This window comes from Camelus ferus, chromosome 11 (assembly GCF_009834535.1).
Source record: "Camelus ferus isolate YT-003-E chromosome 11, BCGSAC_Cfer_1.0, whole genome shotgun sequence".
Classification (NCBI taxonomy): Eukaryota; Metazoa; Chordata; class Mammalia; order Artiodactyla; family Camelidae; genus Camelus; species Camelus ferus.
In genome coordinates, this window is record NC_045706.1 from 6,989,686 (window position 1) to 7,008,185 (window position 18,500).

The 18,500-nt window shown below is 58.5% G+C and overlaps 1 protein-coding gene across 4 annotated transcripts in view; it reads right to left on the bottom strand.

Moving 5' to 3' along the window:
• Positions 1–2,856: 2,856 nt before the first annotated feature.
• LHPP (phospholysine phosphohistidine inorganic pyrophosphate phosphatase) overlaps positions 2,857–18,500 on the bottom strand; it is a 125,216-nt gene continuing 109,572 nt past the window's right edge. For 2 of the 4 annotated variants that reach the window (XR_004323742.1, XM_032490700.1), the window contains one exon: positions 2,857–4,216. Coding sequence is in view for 1 of the 4 variants with exons in the window: in XM_032490700.1 (XP_032346591.1) it covers positions 4,120–4,216 (97 nt within the window). In the remaining 3 variants the exon portion in view is untranslated. The remainder of the gene's footprint in view (positions 4,217–18,500) is intronic. The other 2 variants (XR_004323741.1, XR_004323740.1) reach the window with 2 other exon arrangements.

Sequence of the window (18,500 nt, forward strand, 5' to 3'; positions counted from 1 at the left end):
AGGGCAGCATGGCTCAGGTGTGCGCTGCTCGGGCCGAGGGGACGGCAGTGTTCACAGCCCAGCCCAGACTGGGCTCAGGGGCACATGGACCCTGCGCCTGGCCCCCAAGTCAGGGAGCCCTCACTAACCAAGCTCAGGAGACCAGGATTTTTGCGGCCTTGAGGACAGGCTTCGGGAGGCTTACTTAATTTCTGTAACCCAAGGTTGGCGCACATAATCTGACCACAGAGTTTTTGCCTAGAGATCTTAATGGTCCTGAGGATGCCCCTCTGGGAATGAGACTCCAGAGCGCTCAGTCCAGACTCTTCTGTTTGTTTTCTTTTTCAAACAAAATGGCCCCTGGATGTCTAGTGCACATAGCAGGTGAAGCCAGGCTGCTATGGCTGAAGCTGGGGGGTGGTGAGAGGAGCCCCTACCCCTTCCCCCAGCAGCCTTTCAGCCCCAAGGCCCAGGGGTCCAAGGCCTCATGTCCCCCATGACTGCAGGGGAGGCTCCCACATGCTGCCCACCTGTGGGGAGGACACGGAGTGGCCCCGATGGACCTGCAGCCCTCAGAGTCCCTCACCTGCCCCCACCCAGGTCCCTGGCTGGGCTCAGTCTGGTGCTGGCCCTGTTGTCGGGGTGCGGCCTGGGTAGAGCAGCCCCTCCCCGGCTCAGCTCACCCCGCGGTGTCTCCTCCGTGGCAGAGGGAGGCTGGCGCCTTGAGCCTCTGTGCCTAGTGCCACTGAGGGCCACCTGCATCTGACACGAGCACTGTCTGTGGGCCTCCAAAGCCTCCTCATGTGTAGACAGGACTTGTAACACTCAGGCTTAAATGAAGAGAACAGCTAAAACCCCTAGTACCACACTAGACAGTTCTGTCCAGTGTGTGTCAAAAACATTTATCTTCGTGTGGAAAAAGGGATGAAAGGAAACACTCAAATATTAACAGTGGTCAGGCTCTGACTTTTTGGTTCTTTTTTATAATTTTCTGTTGAATTTCCTACAGTAATACATATTGCTTTTATAATCTTAAAAAAAAATTGAAACTAAAGGAAAAAATGAGATACAAATTGACCCGTCTGTTTATCATCTAAGGCAGGGCAGTTCTGAGTGGGGAAGCTGGAGCTACGGGATAGTCACGCTGGGGTGGGAGGTGGCACCGGGGCACAGAGCAGGCACACACATGGGTCCCTCCTCACCTCTGTGCCCCTTCCCTCCTGCCAGCTTCCCTGCGAGGAGCATGAATGGCCCAGCAGGTAGGCGGAGCCTTTGGAGGGACCTTGTTCAACCTGATCTGGAGGGGAGAGAAGCGCTGACGCCACCTGGGCGCCGCGGTCGGTGTGCACCTGCTGGGAGGGCTCGGACCCCTCAGCCCAGCTCCCAGCGCCTGTCAGACGGTTGACAGCGTGGACCTCCCCTGCGTTCCCATCCCCCAGGTGCCATCCCCTCTCTTCTTGTGGGAGTTTGGGTGGGGCTGCCTTTGCCCTGTCCCGGGGTCAGTCTGGGAATTTCTTGGGACCCAGATGGACTTGGAAGTCACATGGGATGAAAAACTCTTGCTGGATTAACTGAGTTTGAATGGGGTTTTCACGCAGGCTGGTACAATTGTGGACCCTCAAGTTGGAAGATCTGGAGGTAGGAGAGGCCCTTGTGTCCCCAGCCTGCCCTCCTCTCCACCCTGCCCACCCGACCCTTCTGACAGTGGGTCTGCTGGGTGCCCCCCAAGCCTGGAACGTTCTGCTGGCCGTGTGGCAGATCTGGGTGCATCTCCTGACCACAGACAGGTCCTTAGTCCACTGCCTACCCCGAACTCCAGCCCCACCTGTGGTCAGTGGCTCTGTCTGTCCCTGGCCTGAGAACTGTGCCCGCCCTGCTTAGGGGTGTGGAATGAGGGTCTGCCACAGGCTGGAGCTGGGCAGCTGGAAGGACCCAGGGGTGAGGGAGGTCAGCCTCACTTCTGGGCAGCATGGCCACCCTGGGTGGCAGCAGGACAGGGGTCATCATCCCCAGCCAGGTGACAGGGCACCCTGGTGTGGCCTGGTCTCTGACAGCGCTTGGCAAACGTCCTGTAGAGGAAAGGGTGAGGTGGTTGAGGTGCAGTAGGGCTGGACCTCAATTCTGAGGAACATTTTGTCTCCAGAGAGAGGATACCAGTGTGCCAGCTCGCCTGGAAAGTCACAGCCACTGGGGCCACCACAGGCCACATCCCCATGGGGGGATTGTGGAAGGGACTAGAAGGGGCATCGGATATAGGGTCAGACCTTGATTCGTGCTTCAGCTCTGCCTTTGCCAGTTGCTGGGCCAAGGCAAGTCACTTTCTCTGCACCTCAGTTTCCTCATCTGTAAAATGGGGCAACAACAGTGTCCATGTCACTGAACCCATAGCTTGGCGGGGGTAGCATGTTCTCTGCCCAAGATAGAGGTTCTGTGCCTGCTGTCCCTCTGACACTGTCTCTGTCCACACTCCTGGGCAGCAGCCATCAAGGGGAGGCTCCACCTGACCACAGAGAGTGAGACCACCAGCCTCCTTCCTCCAGGGCTGCACCGCCCTGGCTGCAAGCCCCTGCCAAGGACAGCAGGAAGGGGCAGCCCACGAAAAAGGAAAGAAAGGGAAAAGGAAATAAACCAAACAGAAGGCTGCGGCCAGTCCCCACACAGTCACTGCCCTCCGGGCCCCGGTGCGCAGCCGCCCACTGCATGTCTGCTGACCGCCCGGCTGATCGCCTAACGAGCTGCAATTAGGGACTCCATCCAGGAGCAGGCGATTTGCATGTTTTCCAGCTAATAGGCCAAACGTCCCTCCTCCCTTGCAAGCCAATGACACCAGCCTGGTCGGTGGCCCCTCATTTTGATGAAAAGACTCAGCCACCATCATATCTTCCGAATCCTGATTTAATGGTGGCCGGAATGGCGGGCACAGCCTGGGGACAGCACAGCCCCCGCCAGCCCTGGGCTCCTGTTCCAGGGAACTCGGGTTCCGGGTTTAGCTTTTAAATTTTCGTCTGCCTTCATTTAATGGAAATCTTGTACGGAGGACTCAGGACTTCTCTTAGGAGGAGTCTCCCAAGATTTGTCAGTGGCTTCTGCACTGAATTTGGGGAGGAACAGAGCAATCAAGTTATCTGTTCTGCTGACTGATTCTGAAACCTGAAACCTGGGCTGTGAGTGAATTGGGGAAGCCGTGGCTCACTGCCCCGGCCTCAGGGCTGCTCCATGAGGGAAGGTCCACCTGGTCCCCACGGGTCCTCACTTTCCCCGCCTGTTAAACCAAGAGTTTGGGGCAGGTGAGGTGTCTCAGGACCCTGGCCCCCTGATGTTTAGAGGGTCAAGCACATGGCAGGAACAAGGACGGTGCCCCCTCCCACCCCCGTGCAGTCGAAGCCCAAGTCGCCGCTGGTCAGGGCAGAGTTTATTACCCGTTAGTGTCCTCCTGCGCACCCTGGGTGTGACACATTCGGAGTTGAGGCTCCAGAAAGTACTCTCTGCCTGCAACCTGGATTCTAGAGGTTACAATTCTTGCTCTGTAGGATGGTGGTCTTCAGAGTGCTCCATTTTGCTCCAGAGGTGACTTGGGATGAGAAAAGGGTGGCTGCATCAGTAGGGGATGCGTGGGGAATGCTGAGTGGCCACTCTGACAGTGGCTGGGGGCCAGGGCCGCTGGGCAGTCCCGGGGAGGCGGGCTCAGCTCTGGGCTGCGAGGACGGTGCACGGGAGGACCCTGCTTTCTCCAAGCACCTCCCTAAAATGCCAGGACGGTCTGATAAGAGGCAGTGGGCAAACACCTGAGTCCAATTCGGTGGAGCATTTAAAGGATCTGGTGGGAATGGAGAGTGAAAAGGCTCAGGGATTCAACAGGTCTGCCCCACCTCCTGACTCCACCAGGGACGCACAGGCAGGGGACAGGCCATCAGGTGGGGATCAAACTCTGCCCAGGCAGCTGGGAGGTGTGACTGGGGAGGGGGAGGGTCTGCAGAGGGAAGCAGAGGAGGGGCTGGTGGCTCAGGCCCAGGAACAGGGCAGCCCTGAACTGCCTGGCTGGCCCCTTTCACCTGCCTGTCCAGGGCAGGGGACAGGGCCTTGCGTGGTCTGGGCACAGGGGAGGGTGGCAGGAGGCTAGGGGCCCTCCCAGAAGGCCCGTCACTTGTCTGTGTGCTGCAGCAGCAGGTCCACGGCCTCCGCGAGGTTGTCCACGTACCCATCAGCCTTTACTTCTGGATGGTGCTCATCACTGGGCCTGGAGGGCAGGACCACAGGTCAGTCAGTAAGCCCATAGTGACCCATCTGAAGCCGCTGTCTCCCAGCATCTAGCACAGGCCTGGCGTTGCCCTTGGGAAACTTCCAGGCCCCTCGGTGCCCCGTCAGGCAGCCTGGCTTGTGGCCAATGGCTGTCCCACACCCCAGTCCCAGCCACCCTTACTTGGTCCCACACACCTCCCTCCTGACTGTTCCCTCCACCTGGACACCTCCCCTTCTGTTGGAAGCTTGCTCGGAGTCCTGTGGCAGAGTGACCACTGGCCCCTGCCCCGTCCGTGCCACCACATCCTTGATAGTAGGGCTCTGAGCTCAATCCTGCTCTGAGCTTCCTGCCCAGCAGAGGAAGGCTCCTTGCAAAGCTACTCTCTGGCTGGGATTTGAGGGGCTAGAACCTTCCAAATCCCTCATCCAGCCCTTCCAGGTATTTCCTGGGATCTGGCTGGATGCTGAGAACAAGGGGAGTGAGGCCACACGATACATGCAGGTGCCTGTGAGGTCCATGAAGCGCCAGGGGGACCCCGTGTGGGGGCTTCATGGAGGAGGGGCTGTGGGCTGAGTCCTGAAGTTGAGCAGGGCTCCAGGTGGACATGTTGGGGTGGGGAAAGGAGAACTGTAACGGGACTGCAGCCCTGGCCACAGGAGGGGCTCAGAGTGGGCTCCAGGGGACGTCCCTGAGTCCTGACAGTTGTGGGAGGAGCTGGGACCTCATCCCCAGGGCCGTGGGCAGCCTAGGGGGCTGTGAACCAGAGCGTGAGGTTCTGGTGACAGGAAGGGCCCTCCCCGCTGCTCACAGGCTGGAGCTTGGTGGGGGTGGGGACCGCCCCGTGCAACCTCCCACGCCGAGGGCCTACTGCTCGGACCACCCCACAGTCTGGCCGAGCGCCCGGGGAAAGCCCGAGGCAGCAGCCCGGCCACCGCCACGGAGGCCCCCGCCCCAGTCTGGAGGAGGCGGCTGGAGCTGGTTCTGACAATGTCCTAAAAGTCAAGTTGTCCCTTTTGAAGGCTTTGGCGTCTGTAGAGCACTTGACCTTAAAATGGCTGTCATGGGCAAAGGCACCTTTTCTTTCAAAGAGTTCTTAGCCCAGTGGCCTGGAGGCCACCTCCCCAGAGGCTGCTGAGGCGCAGGACCTGGGCAGGGGCTGGGGGAGTAGGGAGGGAAGTGGATGCTCCTGGTGACTGAGGAGGGCCCACCTTTGGCTCTGCCCTGTCCCCTGCCCCAGCCTGGGGAACCCCACTCGCTTGCCCACATCCCCGGGCCTTCACACGTCTCATCATTTTCTCCTTCCATCCTCAGGGAGGAGGCAGGTGCCCCCTCCGACAGGTGAGAAAATGGGGGCCCAGAGAGGTTTAGGACTGCTTGAGGCCATGTGGCAGGGAGAGCAGAGCTGGGATCTGACCTGGTTCTTCTGACTCTGGGCCATTATTCTGGGTGTCAGAGCCTCCAGGAACATGCATGGCTGCTGGACATTCCCACCCCTCCAGGAAGGTCCCAGGTGGGCAGCGCCCACGGACAGATGCCAGGGCCAGCGGACATTGGTCCTCCCGCCTCCTCCATGTGGCCACCCTGCAGCTCGTGGATCAACATACAGACAGGCACCCAGGGGGTGCATGACTCCCCCAAAGGTGGGGCCCCAAATGTAAGCCTTGGGGACAAGGGGACTAGTGGACAGGGACCCTCACCACCACCCACCGGATCAGCTACTCTCTCGTGCCAGCGGAGGTGTTTTAAGGGATTATTATTTCGCTCTTCCCGGACCCAAACAATTTAGTGAACACAGGAATTTAAGATCTCTGTTATTCCCATGTTAGTGCTGAAATACACACTTGTTAATATCAAAAGGTTGGTACATGGCACACACTCTGGAAAACCGTGTTGGTACCTACTTATGACCCACCAATTCCAGTTCAAGTATACAGCACAACAAAAATGCATAGACGTGTTCACCAAAACACAAGTACTAAAATGTTCCAAGCAGCTTCCGTCAGTAGCAAAAAGGCAGAAACTGCACAAATGTCCATCAATAGGAGAATGGAAAAACAAAGGATGGGATGTGCGCACGTCAGAACAGCCCAGGACACCACCATCCACAATGAACTCCCCTCCACTCTGCAATGTCTGTCCGCCGTCACCCATAGACACCATGACGGGCAGAAGAAGCCAGGCTCAAGGAACCCAAACTGGACAGCCTGTTTGTATCAAGTTCGGGAACAGGTACAGCCAGTCTCCAGTGCTGAGACCAGGAGATGGTTCCTTCCTGGGGGGATGGGATGGGGGTGCTGGCAGTGTTCTAGAACTTGACCGGGTGGTGGTTACAGGGGTGGCACATGGGGGAAAAATGCATCATGCTGTTCATTTTAGTTCACTTTATATGCATATATAACATACTCTTGAGGTATATTATACCTCGAAAATTTAATGAAAAAGTCACATTTAATCTCACAAATACAGGGTGTCTATTTCCCATCATTATGGCTATTTTCTATGGCCTTTGGGTCAAATCCTGCCAGCAGCCTGTTTTGGTACAGCCCTTGAGCTAAGAGTGGTTTTTATATTTTTAAAACTTTGTAAAAAGAAGAGTATGTGCAACAGAGACCACACGTGGCCCACAAGCCTCAACTAGATGCCCCTGGGGCCTCTGCTTGCAGACCCCTGGTTCTGGCGGTCTGCCCGTCGTGGGCACTCCCCTTCCGTCCTCCCAGAGGTGGGCGCCCATGGCCCCCAGCCGCCCAGGGTCTCTGTGGACAGCCCTTCCAATGGGAGGGTCTCCCTTATTGGGAACCCAGCACCCTCCGCCCAGGCCCTCCTGGTGTGCTGACACGCCCTCCCTGGTACAGACCGAGAGTCTCGGAGAGGGGTACCAGGTTACCCTGCGGCTGCTGCCTGGCCCCCAATCCTTCTGGAGGTGGGGGAGGGGATTCTTCTCTCCATCTGAGATGGGGCTGGCCTGGCTGGGGCACAGCCAGGGAGGCCGGCAGGTGGGTGGGAGGGGCCCTCTGAGACAGAGCACCCAAACTGGCAGGAAGTCCTCCCCTGGCAAACTGTCCTGCCTCAGTTTACTCATCTGTGCCCTGAGCATAGCATGGCTCCATCCCTGACCCACCTGGTGACTCAGGGTGAGCACCGCCCAGCTCTGAGTGGCGGCTTGTCTCTCTGGATGGAGGCAGTAACAGGACACACACACGGGCTCCCGTGAGGAGTGTAGGGGACCCGCGAGGCTGAAGGGAGCAGGCCGGGGGCAGGCGTTCAGCACCATGATCGTGACCAGAGAGGACTCAGCAAGCTGTCGAGAGGGCGCTGTGAACCAGGCTGGGGCTGGAGGCTGGCTGTGACCCGGCCTTGGACCCTGCCCTGGGCACAAAGGCCGGCAGGGGGACTGACAGATACACATCAGCATTTGAGGTACAGGGAAGACAGAGTGATTTTGGTGTGTGTGGGGGGTGTGGGTATGTGGAACCATAGGCTTTGGAGTAGGAGGGGCAGGGAGGCTGGGACCAGGACCCCAGGGGACATCCCAGCGGCCGGAGTGCCCTTGGCCTGTTCTGCATTGCCCGTGATGCGCCCTTGCAGGCTTCCCTTAGCTGCTCCTGGGGCCAAAGGACAGCCCCGAGGTCCTGTTCACCAACATGGGGGGGTGCCCCAGTCCCCACCTATGGGGGGGGTGCCCCAGTCCCCACTTACGGGGGGATGGTCGGGGGAGTGGGACGCCTTCAGGACATGCCTGCCCTGGTGCTGACACCTCTTGTCCCCACTCTGTGCCCCTCCTACCAGTTCCCATCAGATTCCTGACTTTTCTCTCCAGGACAGTGAGGTCAGTGGCAGCTCAAAGCAGATCAGACTTCCTCCAGCAAACACCCCCACCCTGACGCGTCATCCAAGTTCCTGGGCAGTTGGTCCCAGGACCGCCCTCCTAGGACCTTCACTGGGCCCTTGGGACAGGTTTACTGTCCACTCAAATGAACTTGACCCTGAAACGGAACAAGAAATCAGCTCATAAAAGAAGATGCTTTGTAATAAGATTCCAGGCAGCCACACTCGGCATACGGTACCGAGCTGAATGGGTACAGGACTAATTACGTTTAATTACAGATCATTTATATTCAAGAATCTATTCAAAGAAAGGACTGCGTTAGCAGCCGGCCGCTGTTTGCCAACACACAGAGGAAATCATGGACTTTACGTCTTAATTACCTGATGCTGCCGTGGGCCGCGGCTCTCAGGGAGCTGCTACGTGGAGGGAACTTGTTCCGGGCCTGCCCACCCTGAGGCCCCTGAGACAGCTCTGCTTGGCCTGACCGGGCAGGAGAGACCCTGGGCAGCTGGCGGGCTTTAAGCGCCCATCCACGCTGGCCAATGACTCGCGACCCATGGGGCCTCAAAGGTGTCACACTACAAGGGCTGAAGAAACCCAGCAAAGACATGCCCTTTGGCAGAGGGTGATGGACAAAGGAGCCGAGCGACTCCCTCCCGGCCTTGAGCAGGCCCTGCCTGGGCAGAGCAGGATAAGCGGGGAAGGGGAGCGGAGTGCTTAGCTGGGCTGGGAGAGGGGAAGACAGAAGGACACAGAGAGACACTCAGAGGAAGAGAGAGGAGGAGGGAAGGCAGAGACAGGAAGAAAGATAGAGGGGAGGAGGGGAGAGAGACGCAGGTAGAGGGGAGAAAACAGAGCAACAGGAAAGAAGGTAGAAGAAAGCGGGGTGGAGACATGGAGGGAGGGGAGAGGAGAGAGGGATGGAGGGACCGAAGTGAGAGAGAAACAGAAAGAAGGAGACAGGGAGCACACAGAGGTGGGGGAGAGAGACAGCAGTCTCCTGGGCAGAGAGTGGGCTGTGTCCCTCAGCAGGACCATGTGTGCCCGATTACCCCTCTGCCCCATTGACTTAGGGGAGGCTCCCTTTCCCTGCACCCACAGGGCCCCCATGGGGCTGCCCCTCCCCTGCCGCAGGCCCACACAGGGTGGGCTTTTTGCTTTGTCCCCAACAAGCTGTCTCTTCACCTCCCTGAGCCTCACTTTCCTTATCGGTAAGGTGGCCATGTGGCCTGGCTCTCAGGGCCACTCAGAATGAAGCACTTGGCACTCTGCCTGCAGCTGGGGGCCCTGCAGCCAATGTGGGCATCAGCCTCCTGCCCTCTGCCCTCCCAGGGCTCACCGTCCAGACCCAGACAGACATGACAGGGGCTGGGAAGGAAAGGAAAGGGCACAGGATCTAAGGGAATTTACGGGAGGACATGTGGGGGTCAGGGAAGCTTCCAGAAAAGGGGGCATGAGGCTGGGATCCCCACACCCCCCACCCATACATTTGAGCACAGCCCTCAGGTCTTTTCCTAAAGTTGGAGGCAGAGGCAGATTCCCTGGGCAGTTGTCTGAGGAGCAGTGGGTTCCTCTGCTCTCCTGGGCTCCTGTGTATGGGTGGTGTCCGGGTATCTCGGGCTGAGTCTGAGTGGATCCTCCCTCTTTCCTCTGCAGCTTCCACTTCTCCTGTGTTAACTCTGCTGTGGCTCCCTATTGCCCACGTCATAGCCCAGCTCCCCAGCAGAGTGGATGAGTCTGTCCTAACTGGGTACCCTCTCAGCCACCCTGCATCCACGGCCCCCCATTCTTCAGACATTCCATGCTCTCCCACACTCCTATCTGTGCTGGAATGCATGATCACTAGGTTTTGCTCCACCTGCAGACTCCTACTCATCCACCAAGGCCTCACCTACTTGTTCCCAACACCAACTCTATGCTCCACCTCACATGGCAAGTTGCTCTCTTTTCTGAGCACCCAGAAATTGCCCCTTATCCCTTGAACCATCTGGCTGGGCAACTGAGGGTGCCCTACCGACCTGGCTGCCTAGAGAGAGGGGCCAGGCTTCCTGCCCCTGGCGGCTGCCCACACAGGCCTGGCCCAGAGTAGGCACCCAGGAAGTGTCCCCCCATCGAGTGAATGAACAAAGGCCCCCCCTCCGCAAGGCACTGCCTATCATTAGTTATTCCGCCCCCTCACGCCCCATGAGCCGAGGGAAGGACGGAATGGCAGAGGCAGAGAACAAGGCCAATCTCTGCGCTGGCCTGGATGGCTTCACAGAGGCAGTCTTTGTACCAGTCCAAGGAAGGTAGTGGCCGGACACCCCAGCAAGGACTGTCTCCATGCCCACCTCCTCCACTCTGGCTCCTCTGTCCAGGCGACACAGGTGCAGCCTCTCCCTGAGAACTTTTCCAGGAGTCAAGTGCCACCCACCTGCCACTTCTCCACCCTGGTCTGCTCCAGGACAGGGCTGGACAGAGGCCCCTGAGGCCGCAGGCCACAGCACTGCCCGCACAGGGAGGGGCATGCGTCCTTATCCCCATCTGCTTCGCAGGGGCCGGCCGCACCCCTGGTGGCTGAGGGCTGGGCACTGGGGGCGGGCTGCCCAAGTGAATTCAGGGACCCGGGCACGGGCTTCAGGAGGATGACGCCACTGAGACTGAAGCCAACTCCAGGCTGTGCTGACGAAGTCGGAGGAAAAGGACAGAGGGCTCTGATTCATGGGGCTGGAGGTAATGAGGCTGGACAAAGGGTCCATCCAAGCCCCGGGAGTCTGAGACCCAGGGGCCTGCATGGTCGTTTCTAAGATGGTATGGGCCACAACATGGCCTCCAGCGAATGCCAGGAGGATGGCGCCAGGGCTCTGCCTCCACCCGCCCTCGTCCCCGCTTTTCTGAAGGCTGATTATGGGATTCCTGCCACTAACCATGGCCCAAACATGAGGCCTATGACCCAGGGCTTCCAGCCGTCCACCTGCTGGCCCAGGACCCTCGCCCTCAAGATACCAGCTTGCTGGGACCCAGAGGGCAGCCAGTGCTGCCCGGTCTGCGCTGGCTGTCGGCAGGGGACCTTGTACTGGGGTGGCCGGGAGGGCGCAGTTGGCCATGGATCCCAGAGGCGGAGCAGGGCGGGTAGGGCAGGCCCAGACTCGGGCAGACACCCCAGGCGCCTCCGGGAACCACTGGTCCTGCTGCTGACGGAGAAGCTTACGCAGGAGCCGCTTCCCCATGGAACTCATGCCTCATCCTGCCAAGGTCCACTGAGCCCTGCGTCTCAAGGGGACTCTGACACGATCCCTGCTGGCAAGGGGGTCACCCTGGAGACAAAGTCCCAGGCCCTGTGCCATCCTGCCTGGAATGGTCCTCAGCTCCAGCCTCAGATCCCCGTCCTCGCTCAGAAACCTGTTCAGGCCTCAGGCCCCTGTGTCTCCCACCACCCACCCTCAGTCACACCAGCCTAGGCCCAGCCTCTGCCTGACCCCTGGTACAGGCCAGCCTAGAGCCCCTGAGCCCCACCCAGGGACCCTGCAACCCAGGGCACGTCCTGCCACCGATGGCAGAGACCTGGCCTCCCCTGGCCCAACCAGCTCACACAGACGGGGCTTCGCAGGCTGCTTTAAAATCACATGGAGGGACAAATACTGACATAAAAACTCAGGCCTAAGATAGTCCTCACCTCAGGCGCCTCTGAGGACCATGGCTCCTTGGCCAGGAAAGAGAGTGGGGACACAAAACAGTTTGGGTGGCCAAGACCTCCCCTTGGGTCAGAGCTCTGCGGGGGGAGGCGGCTTGCCCCAGAGCTCCCTTTCCTGGCAGGCGCCTGGGTCTCCCCCATCAGTCTGGCTGTCTGCTCATCTGTAACGGGCAGGCATGGGGAGAGGGAAGAGGTAAGCTTCCCCCAGAGCACCCCACCCCATGGAGTCTTTGTGCAAGTAAGAAGGCAGAGGTGGCCCCGCGTGACTTGCGGCCTGGTGGGCCAGGCCCCTCAGGGAACTAACAGTGGAGCTGGGCGCCTGACTTAGGGGTGGGGGCAGGGCATCATAGGTTGGCTGCCTCCCACTCCCCGTCTCCAGCCTCTGCTTGTTGGAGGATCTAAAGTTGCGGGAGGGTCCTGTGCCCATCATCTGGGAGACACGCCCTCCCTGCATCTGCATGTGTGGGCAGGGGTGAGCCAGGGTGCCACCCAGAGAGAGGGGAGGGTCACATCTGTGTTTCCTACCTTGCAGCCTTCCCTACTGTCTCCTGCTGTCTGACCCTCATCTGGACGATGATGAGCTGGGGTGAGGGGCAGGGCTGGGCCAACTGGACGCCCCTTTCCTTCAGGCAGGTGGTGCCCCAGGGCCCAGAACCCCACCCTGGCTGACCCATCCTCCAGTGGGGAAGGACCAGAAGTCTCTCCCAGCAGAAGGAGGTGCTGGGACCAGTCCCAGAGGCTCTGAGGCCTGGTGCAGAAACTGAGGCAGGGGAAGATCTGCCACAGACTAGAGCTCCCAGCCAGCCAGTAGGCAAGTCCTGGGATGCGGGCAAAGCTCACCTGGCTCACAGGCGCTGCACCACAGGGACATGGGGACAAGAGGGCATCGGCCTCACAGCTGCAGTGGGCGGGCCTGGAGGAGCATTTCCCCTGTACCCTGCATGATGTCCCATGGTGGGCACCAGGAGGGGCCTGTTCTAGAGATGATGACACAGATGCCAGGTGGGGACAAACCTGCCCGAAGTCACAGGCAGTACATGGCAGTTCTGGGACTTAAATTCTGTGTGGGTTTAAATCCTGATTCATTTTAGTGATTCTTCCCTTGGTACATGGCACAGATTCTGCATCTGGGAATCACTGATGTGCTGGTCAACCTCCGGCCACGCTGAGAGCCCTGTGGGTAGGGGTGCACCTTCCCTTTGGATCAGCTCCAGGGCAGAGGGGGGCCCTGGAAATGTATGCAGGCTTCAGCTAATGCAGTGGGGACAGCACGGTACTTGTGAAAAACTGACAAGGAGCATGAAAGAAACGGTACAGTTCACACTGGCGCTGCACAGGGGGTCCCGAGAGCTGCACAGCCTTCCCCATGTCTAGGTGCCCGCCCTCCACCGGGCAGAACCACGGAGATGCCAGAATCCTTTATCCAGGCCTCACAGTCACCAACACCCAGGGCCAGGCCTGTTGCAGGCAGAGGGCAGTGGGGGCCAGAGCCCAGTGGGGAGGGATTTACCGTGGACCCTGGCACCCACCCTGGGGCCACTCTGTCCACAGGGAGGAAACAGGCCTGTTTACAGCATGTTTCAGCCTGGTGGAACCTGGTGGCAGCTTGTCAACCAGAACTGACCCCACGCATCAGCTGTTTCCTGTGTGGTTCTTACTGCTCATCACCTGCAGGCACCTGGAGGTGCTAAAACGAGTGGGTGGTGCCGCATGGCCGCCCAACGGCATGTTGGTGGGCTGCAGAGGCTCCCTCACACTGACAAACCCCCAACCCTGCCCCAGCTGTTGCCCAGTTCACAGGCACAGTGAGGCCAGAGTTGCACAGAAGCTGGAAATTTGGCTTCTTTTAAAAATCTAGAAGATTCAGTAACAATGGTCTGGAGTCCGCAGGCAAAAATGAGTTGTTACAGTGTGGCAGCTGCTCCCTTGAATGGGGCAAGTGGCTTCTAGTTTACCCCACTCCCCACCGTTCTTTAGTGTCTCCCTATTCTTAGACCAGTCCCGGTTCACTCCATTACATTTCCTGCCTGCCCCTGCAGGTCTGTGAATTTGCTGTCCTGCCCCAAAGCACTGGCTGTCTGGGACTCACGTCCCAAGGAACAAGTAACCTCCTCTAGGAAGCCCTTCCTGAAGCCCTTCCCCCAGGCCGCACCTCGGTTAGCTGGCTGTTCTGTGTTCCACGGCACCTGTGATGACCCCATCAGAGCACCTGTCACTCTACTGCAGTTGTCTGGTTATGGGTGCGATGCTTCCTCCAGACTGGGAGCTCCCCGAGGTCAGGAGCATCCCTGCAGTGGCCTCACGCTCCCAGCATAAGACCTTGGCTCCTGGCAGAAACAGGAACAGTTAGCCAACTGCCTGAGCAAGTGAGCAAAGGCCTCCTTCCCTCTGACCATCCAGCTGTGTCATCACTAGGCATCTGGCTTCCTGGGAGCCCGAGCTGTCCTAGAAATCTAGACATGGGGGCCAGTCTGTCCCCACAGTCAAGGGGTGATGGGCAGAAAGGCAAGTGTCTGAGCCTCAGGGCCTGGGAGCCCTGGCCTAGCCTCACCATCCCGTTCCTCCCTAGAGCCCAGGCCCCAGCATGTGGGGCACATGCACTCTGGGTCCCCACCTCCTTGGGGAGGCCCTGCCGCCAGGTCCCCAAGCACTGGAGCTCTCAGTCTGGGTGATGGTCCCAGGCCACAGAGATCTTCCTTCTGGAGAACCACTTCCCAGAATGAATGCCCTCTCCCCAAAACCAAGACTATTAGAAGCATGAAAATGCCAAGAGCCAGGCTGGGCCAGCCCTGTCTGTAAGCAGTGTAACTGAACCCTAAGAGGTGAGTCTCCCAGCCGGTGCCACCCAGGACTACAGAACTGGGCCCCTGCGGGCTCGGCAGTCCCCAGCGCCTGAGCGAGCATCCTTGCAGAACCGCAGGTGCTGGTGTGGGAAGCAGCAGCACAGGAGAGCTGGGGGCTGCACAGAAACAGCCGCGAGGGGTCTGAGGGGTCCAGGCGGGCACCCATCACCCTGTGGTTCCCACCACCACCAAGATTCAATCCAGTCTCCCTAACAGGGCCCAGGCGGCTGACCCAGAGCCCGCCAGCCACCACCACTTCTCCCCTCCCCCCGCTCTGGCGTTCATCCTGTCACGCTCCCCAAACTGTCCGTGCCAGTGCCTAGAAGAGCCTCGCACACCCACTCCCCTCTGCGAGGCCTGACTCAGAAAGCACCCCCCTCCCAGTGGTCTCCTGGAAAGTGGCACCCCATCCCCCCTTGAGAGGTGAAGAAACCGAGGCTTGGGGCCGGTGAGGAACTTGCCCAGAGCTCATGATAGAGCAGGGCTCGCACCCAGAACCTCCATCCTGTGTGTTAGCTCAGGCGGGGCTTGGGGACCAACGTGTGGTGCTCTCCTTCCGTGGACCATGCAGCCTGAGCTGAGAAGTGCAGTCTTGTCAGCTCCATGGCCTCCCAGGGGGCCTACATGCGACTTCTGGTCTACCAGCCTTTACCTACTTGCTGTGTGTGTTCCACTTAAAAGGGTCAAAACTGGCACTTCACAAACCAGGAGGTCCAGCAGCCACAGGGAGCTCAGAAAGGTGCTCGGCATCACGAGTAATCAGGGACAAGCAACCCCAGAGCAGTACAGCCCACACGCTCACTGGGACAGCCCCGAGTGCCGGCAGGACGTGAGCAACAGGAGCTCTCACCGCAGCCGGAGAGTGTGGAAGGGCGCAGCGTGCTGGAAAAACAGTTGGCACGTATCTCCTAATGCTAAACACATGCATTCACGTGACCCAGCGATTCCATCCTGGGTGTGTGCCTGACAGAAATGAGGCCATGTCCACCGAGAGACGTGGACAGGAACATTCCATCAGCTCTGTTCATGGTGACTCCAAATGGGAAACAACCCAAGTGTCCACCAACAGCAGAGTGAACAAATAAATTGTCCAGTCATACAATGAAACAACACACACCAGTGAAAAAGAACAAGCTTCTGCTACAGAGAACTATATGGATGAAATAAAGAGTCCCAGATAGCCTGGAAAGGCACACAATGATGTTTATACTAGGATAGTGACAGAGGCCTAGGAGTTTGAGCCAACAAAATTACCTTTGAGTTCCCTGGCAGTCAAAGCAAAGAGGGAAACTCTGTAGATTACACAGAAGCAGATGACTGCTCATGAGGGACAATCTTCCCAGCAGCACAGGCCATGAGGGTCTGGTACCTGCCTGTGTGAGGGCACGCGTGGACTTACGCATGGCGAGGATCCAGCAGAGGGTCTGCAGAAGCTCAGAAGTCACTCTTCCCTTACAAGCAAATCTCTGGCCATCTCACTCCAAGGTGGCTCTCACATGGCTCCAAGACTGGCTCAGCCCACTCACCTGACTTCCTAACATGTGACACAGTGGGTCTCCTGGTTGTTCTGCCAAAGTTCAGAACCAGCTAGTCCCAAACTTGCTGCCGAGTTCCCACCTGGCCACCCCTTGTTCAGAGAAGTCCCTTCTCTTTGGACTTCGGAGTCTCCACTCATAAAACCAGAGGCTTCAGCAGACCTTCCTGGCTCTCCCACTCCTTTCTCCCATCTGGGCATGGAAGTCCCACCCAGGGGCTGACAGGAGACAGACGGTACAGGGCAGGCGGGCCTAGGCGGGCTGGTGCAGAGAAGGCAAGCTGGGGGAGGTCCCAGAGCCAAGGGAGTTTTGGAGCGTGTGTTTAATGAGCCCCACGCAGGATTTTATTGTTCAGTTCCAATCCTGCACGTGACAGGTCTCAGAGGATGCCTGCGTGGAGGAAAGGGGCTGAGCCAATCCACCTGCAGGGTAGGGGGACTTGTGTGCTGGAGAAGTCCCCCCAGAGGTCAATGCGACGGCAAAGGGGGACCCTCACCCTCACACAGAGAGGGCTCATTCCATCATGAAGATGCAGCCGGCCCCATTACATGAGACAGCAAATGAAACATTTGATGTTGGGCACCAAGCACTAATGTGCTGCATTCTGAGGGTTCCAAGTTAATAGCCTGTTACTTACTAACCAGAATTAGGGGCCTCCAGTGCTAATGGGGAGAAGGACCCGCATCCAGCTCCCTCACAGCAGCTCCTGATGTCAGTGCCCTCCCAGAGTCGGCATCCCTGGTCCCATCTGCACTGAGCTCGGAATATAAGCTCCTCACGCACAAAGGGAGGTAGGGAGACCCTCCTGGCCCCTTGGAGGCTGGGGGGGGTGGCAAAGTGGGGAGGACCTGGAGGGAGCACTTCACATACAGGCCCTGGGCTGATGCAGCCGGGGTCCACATCCCACCCGAGCAGGTGACTTCCCGTTCTCCATGTGCTGACCAAGCAGGACAGTGAGCACTAAGCACCCAGCTGAGCAGGGGGCTCACAGTCAGCGCGGTCGGGCTGACCAGTGGTAGTCAGCATGAGCGCTCGGGTGACGAGGCAGCGGTGCTAACGGCCATCACAGACGAGAGGCCGGGGGTACAAAAACGATCTGATCGTCCTACGTGAGCACCGAGAAGTGCTTCCAAGGGGCTGCTCACTGAAACAGATGCACCTGTTCATGAGGACTGTCCCCCGCAGGGTGAGGCTCTTTGGTGGCACCCTTGCCTCCGGGACAGCCTCCCCGTCCCCCTGCACGTGACTCCGCAGCGGCTGTGTGGCCTGTCATCGTGCACCCTGCCCTGGGCGCAGACACACTCTCCTTGCTGTCCTCCACCCGGGGAATGCAAGCTGACAACAATCTATCGGCGGGTAATTTGGCTGTAGGTGTTAAGATCCATACAAAGAATAAAACAAGTTCTTCAACCCCATTCCTGGAAATCTTTCCTAAAGACTTAATTCTAAAGAGACCTCAGAGTCTGACACGTGGAAGGTTTTCAATAAAAGTTTGCTGAATTGAAGGACAGAAGCTAATAGGTCCAATAGAGATATTCACGACAGCACTATTTACAACAGAAAAGGAACGAATCCAGGCCAGTCCAACCACGGGGGAGTGATCAAGCCTAGTATGGTTTATCTGCTCCATAAAATATGATGCGGCTGTGAGCAACGGTCAGGGGAAGGGGGACGTGGAAGGCGAGAGTTGTACACGCACATGACCATGGCTACCGAAGGGAGCTGGCAGGAACCCAGAGGAGACAAACAGCGGTCTGAGTGTGGTGGGACAATGGGTAGGACCGACCTCTAAGTTCCCCTGGAGGCTGCAGTGCTGCTGTCTTAATGTACATCATAATAAAAGCCAACTTCCCGGTCTTATCTTGGCACCACTTCACCCAAGATACTAAGGGGGCTGAAAGTCAAGGTCATGCTCCAGCCTGGCCAGACACTAGAGGCACAGTGGCTCCTCCTAGATCCAGCAGTTCGCCAGCCATGGGAGGGGCAGTCCAGGCCAGCCCTGACCTTGGGGCCAAAAGCCCAGCCAGGCATGGCCAATGCCACCTGCTCTGTAGCGCATACCTATTCATCACAGAACACCCCCAGGTGAGGCGAGCTGACCCGGGGGCCAGCGGTTCCTGCAACACCACACAAGTGCCACCTGGAGACCACCCAGGGCTGGCCCTTGCCCCGGACCCTCTGCCCAACTATCGTAGTGTCAGGCCTGATCCCGCTGCCCTTGGGATGGAGAGCCCTGGGGGTCCATGGTAGCACCTCATCAAGGTCCACCTGGAGAGTGTCACATCTCGCCCTCCAGACAGGAGTGAGAGGTTTGCTTCAGGCCACATGTCAGCATGTGGCGGGGCTGGGACTCAAGATTCTGTTCTGAGTCCAATGCTGGCACCTTCCTTGTAGCCACTGAATA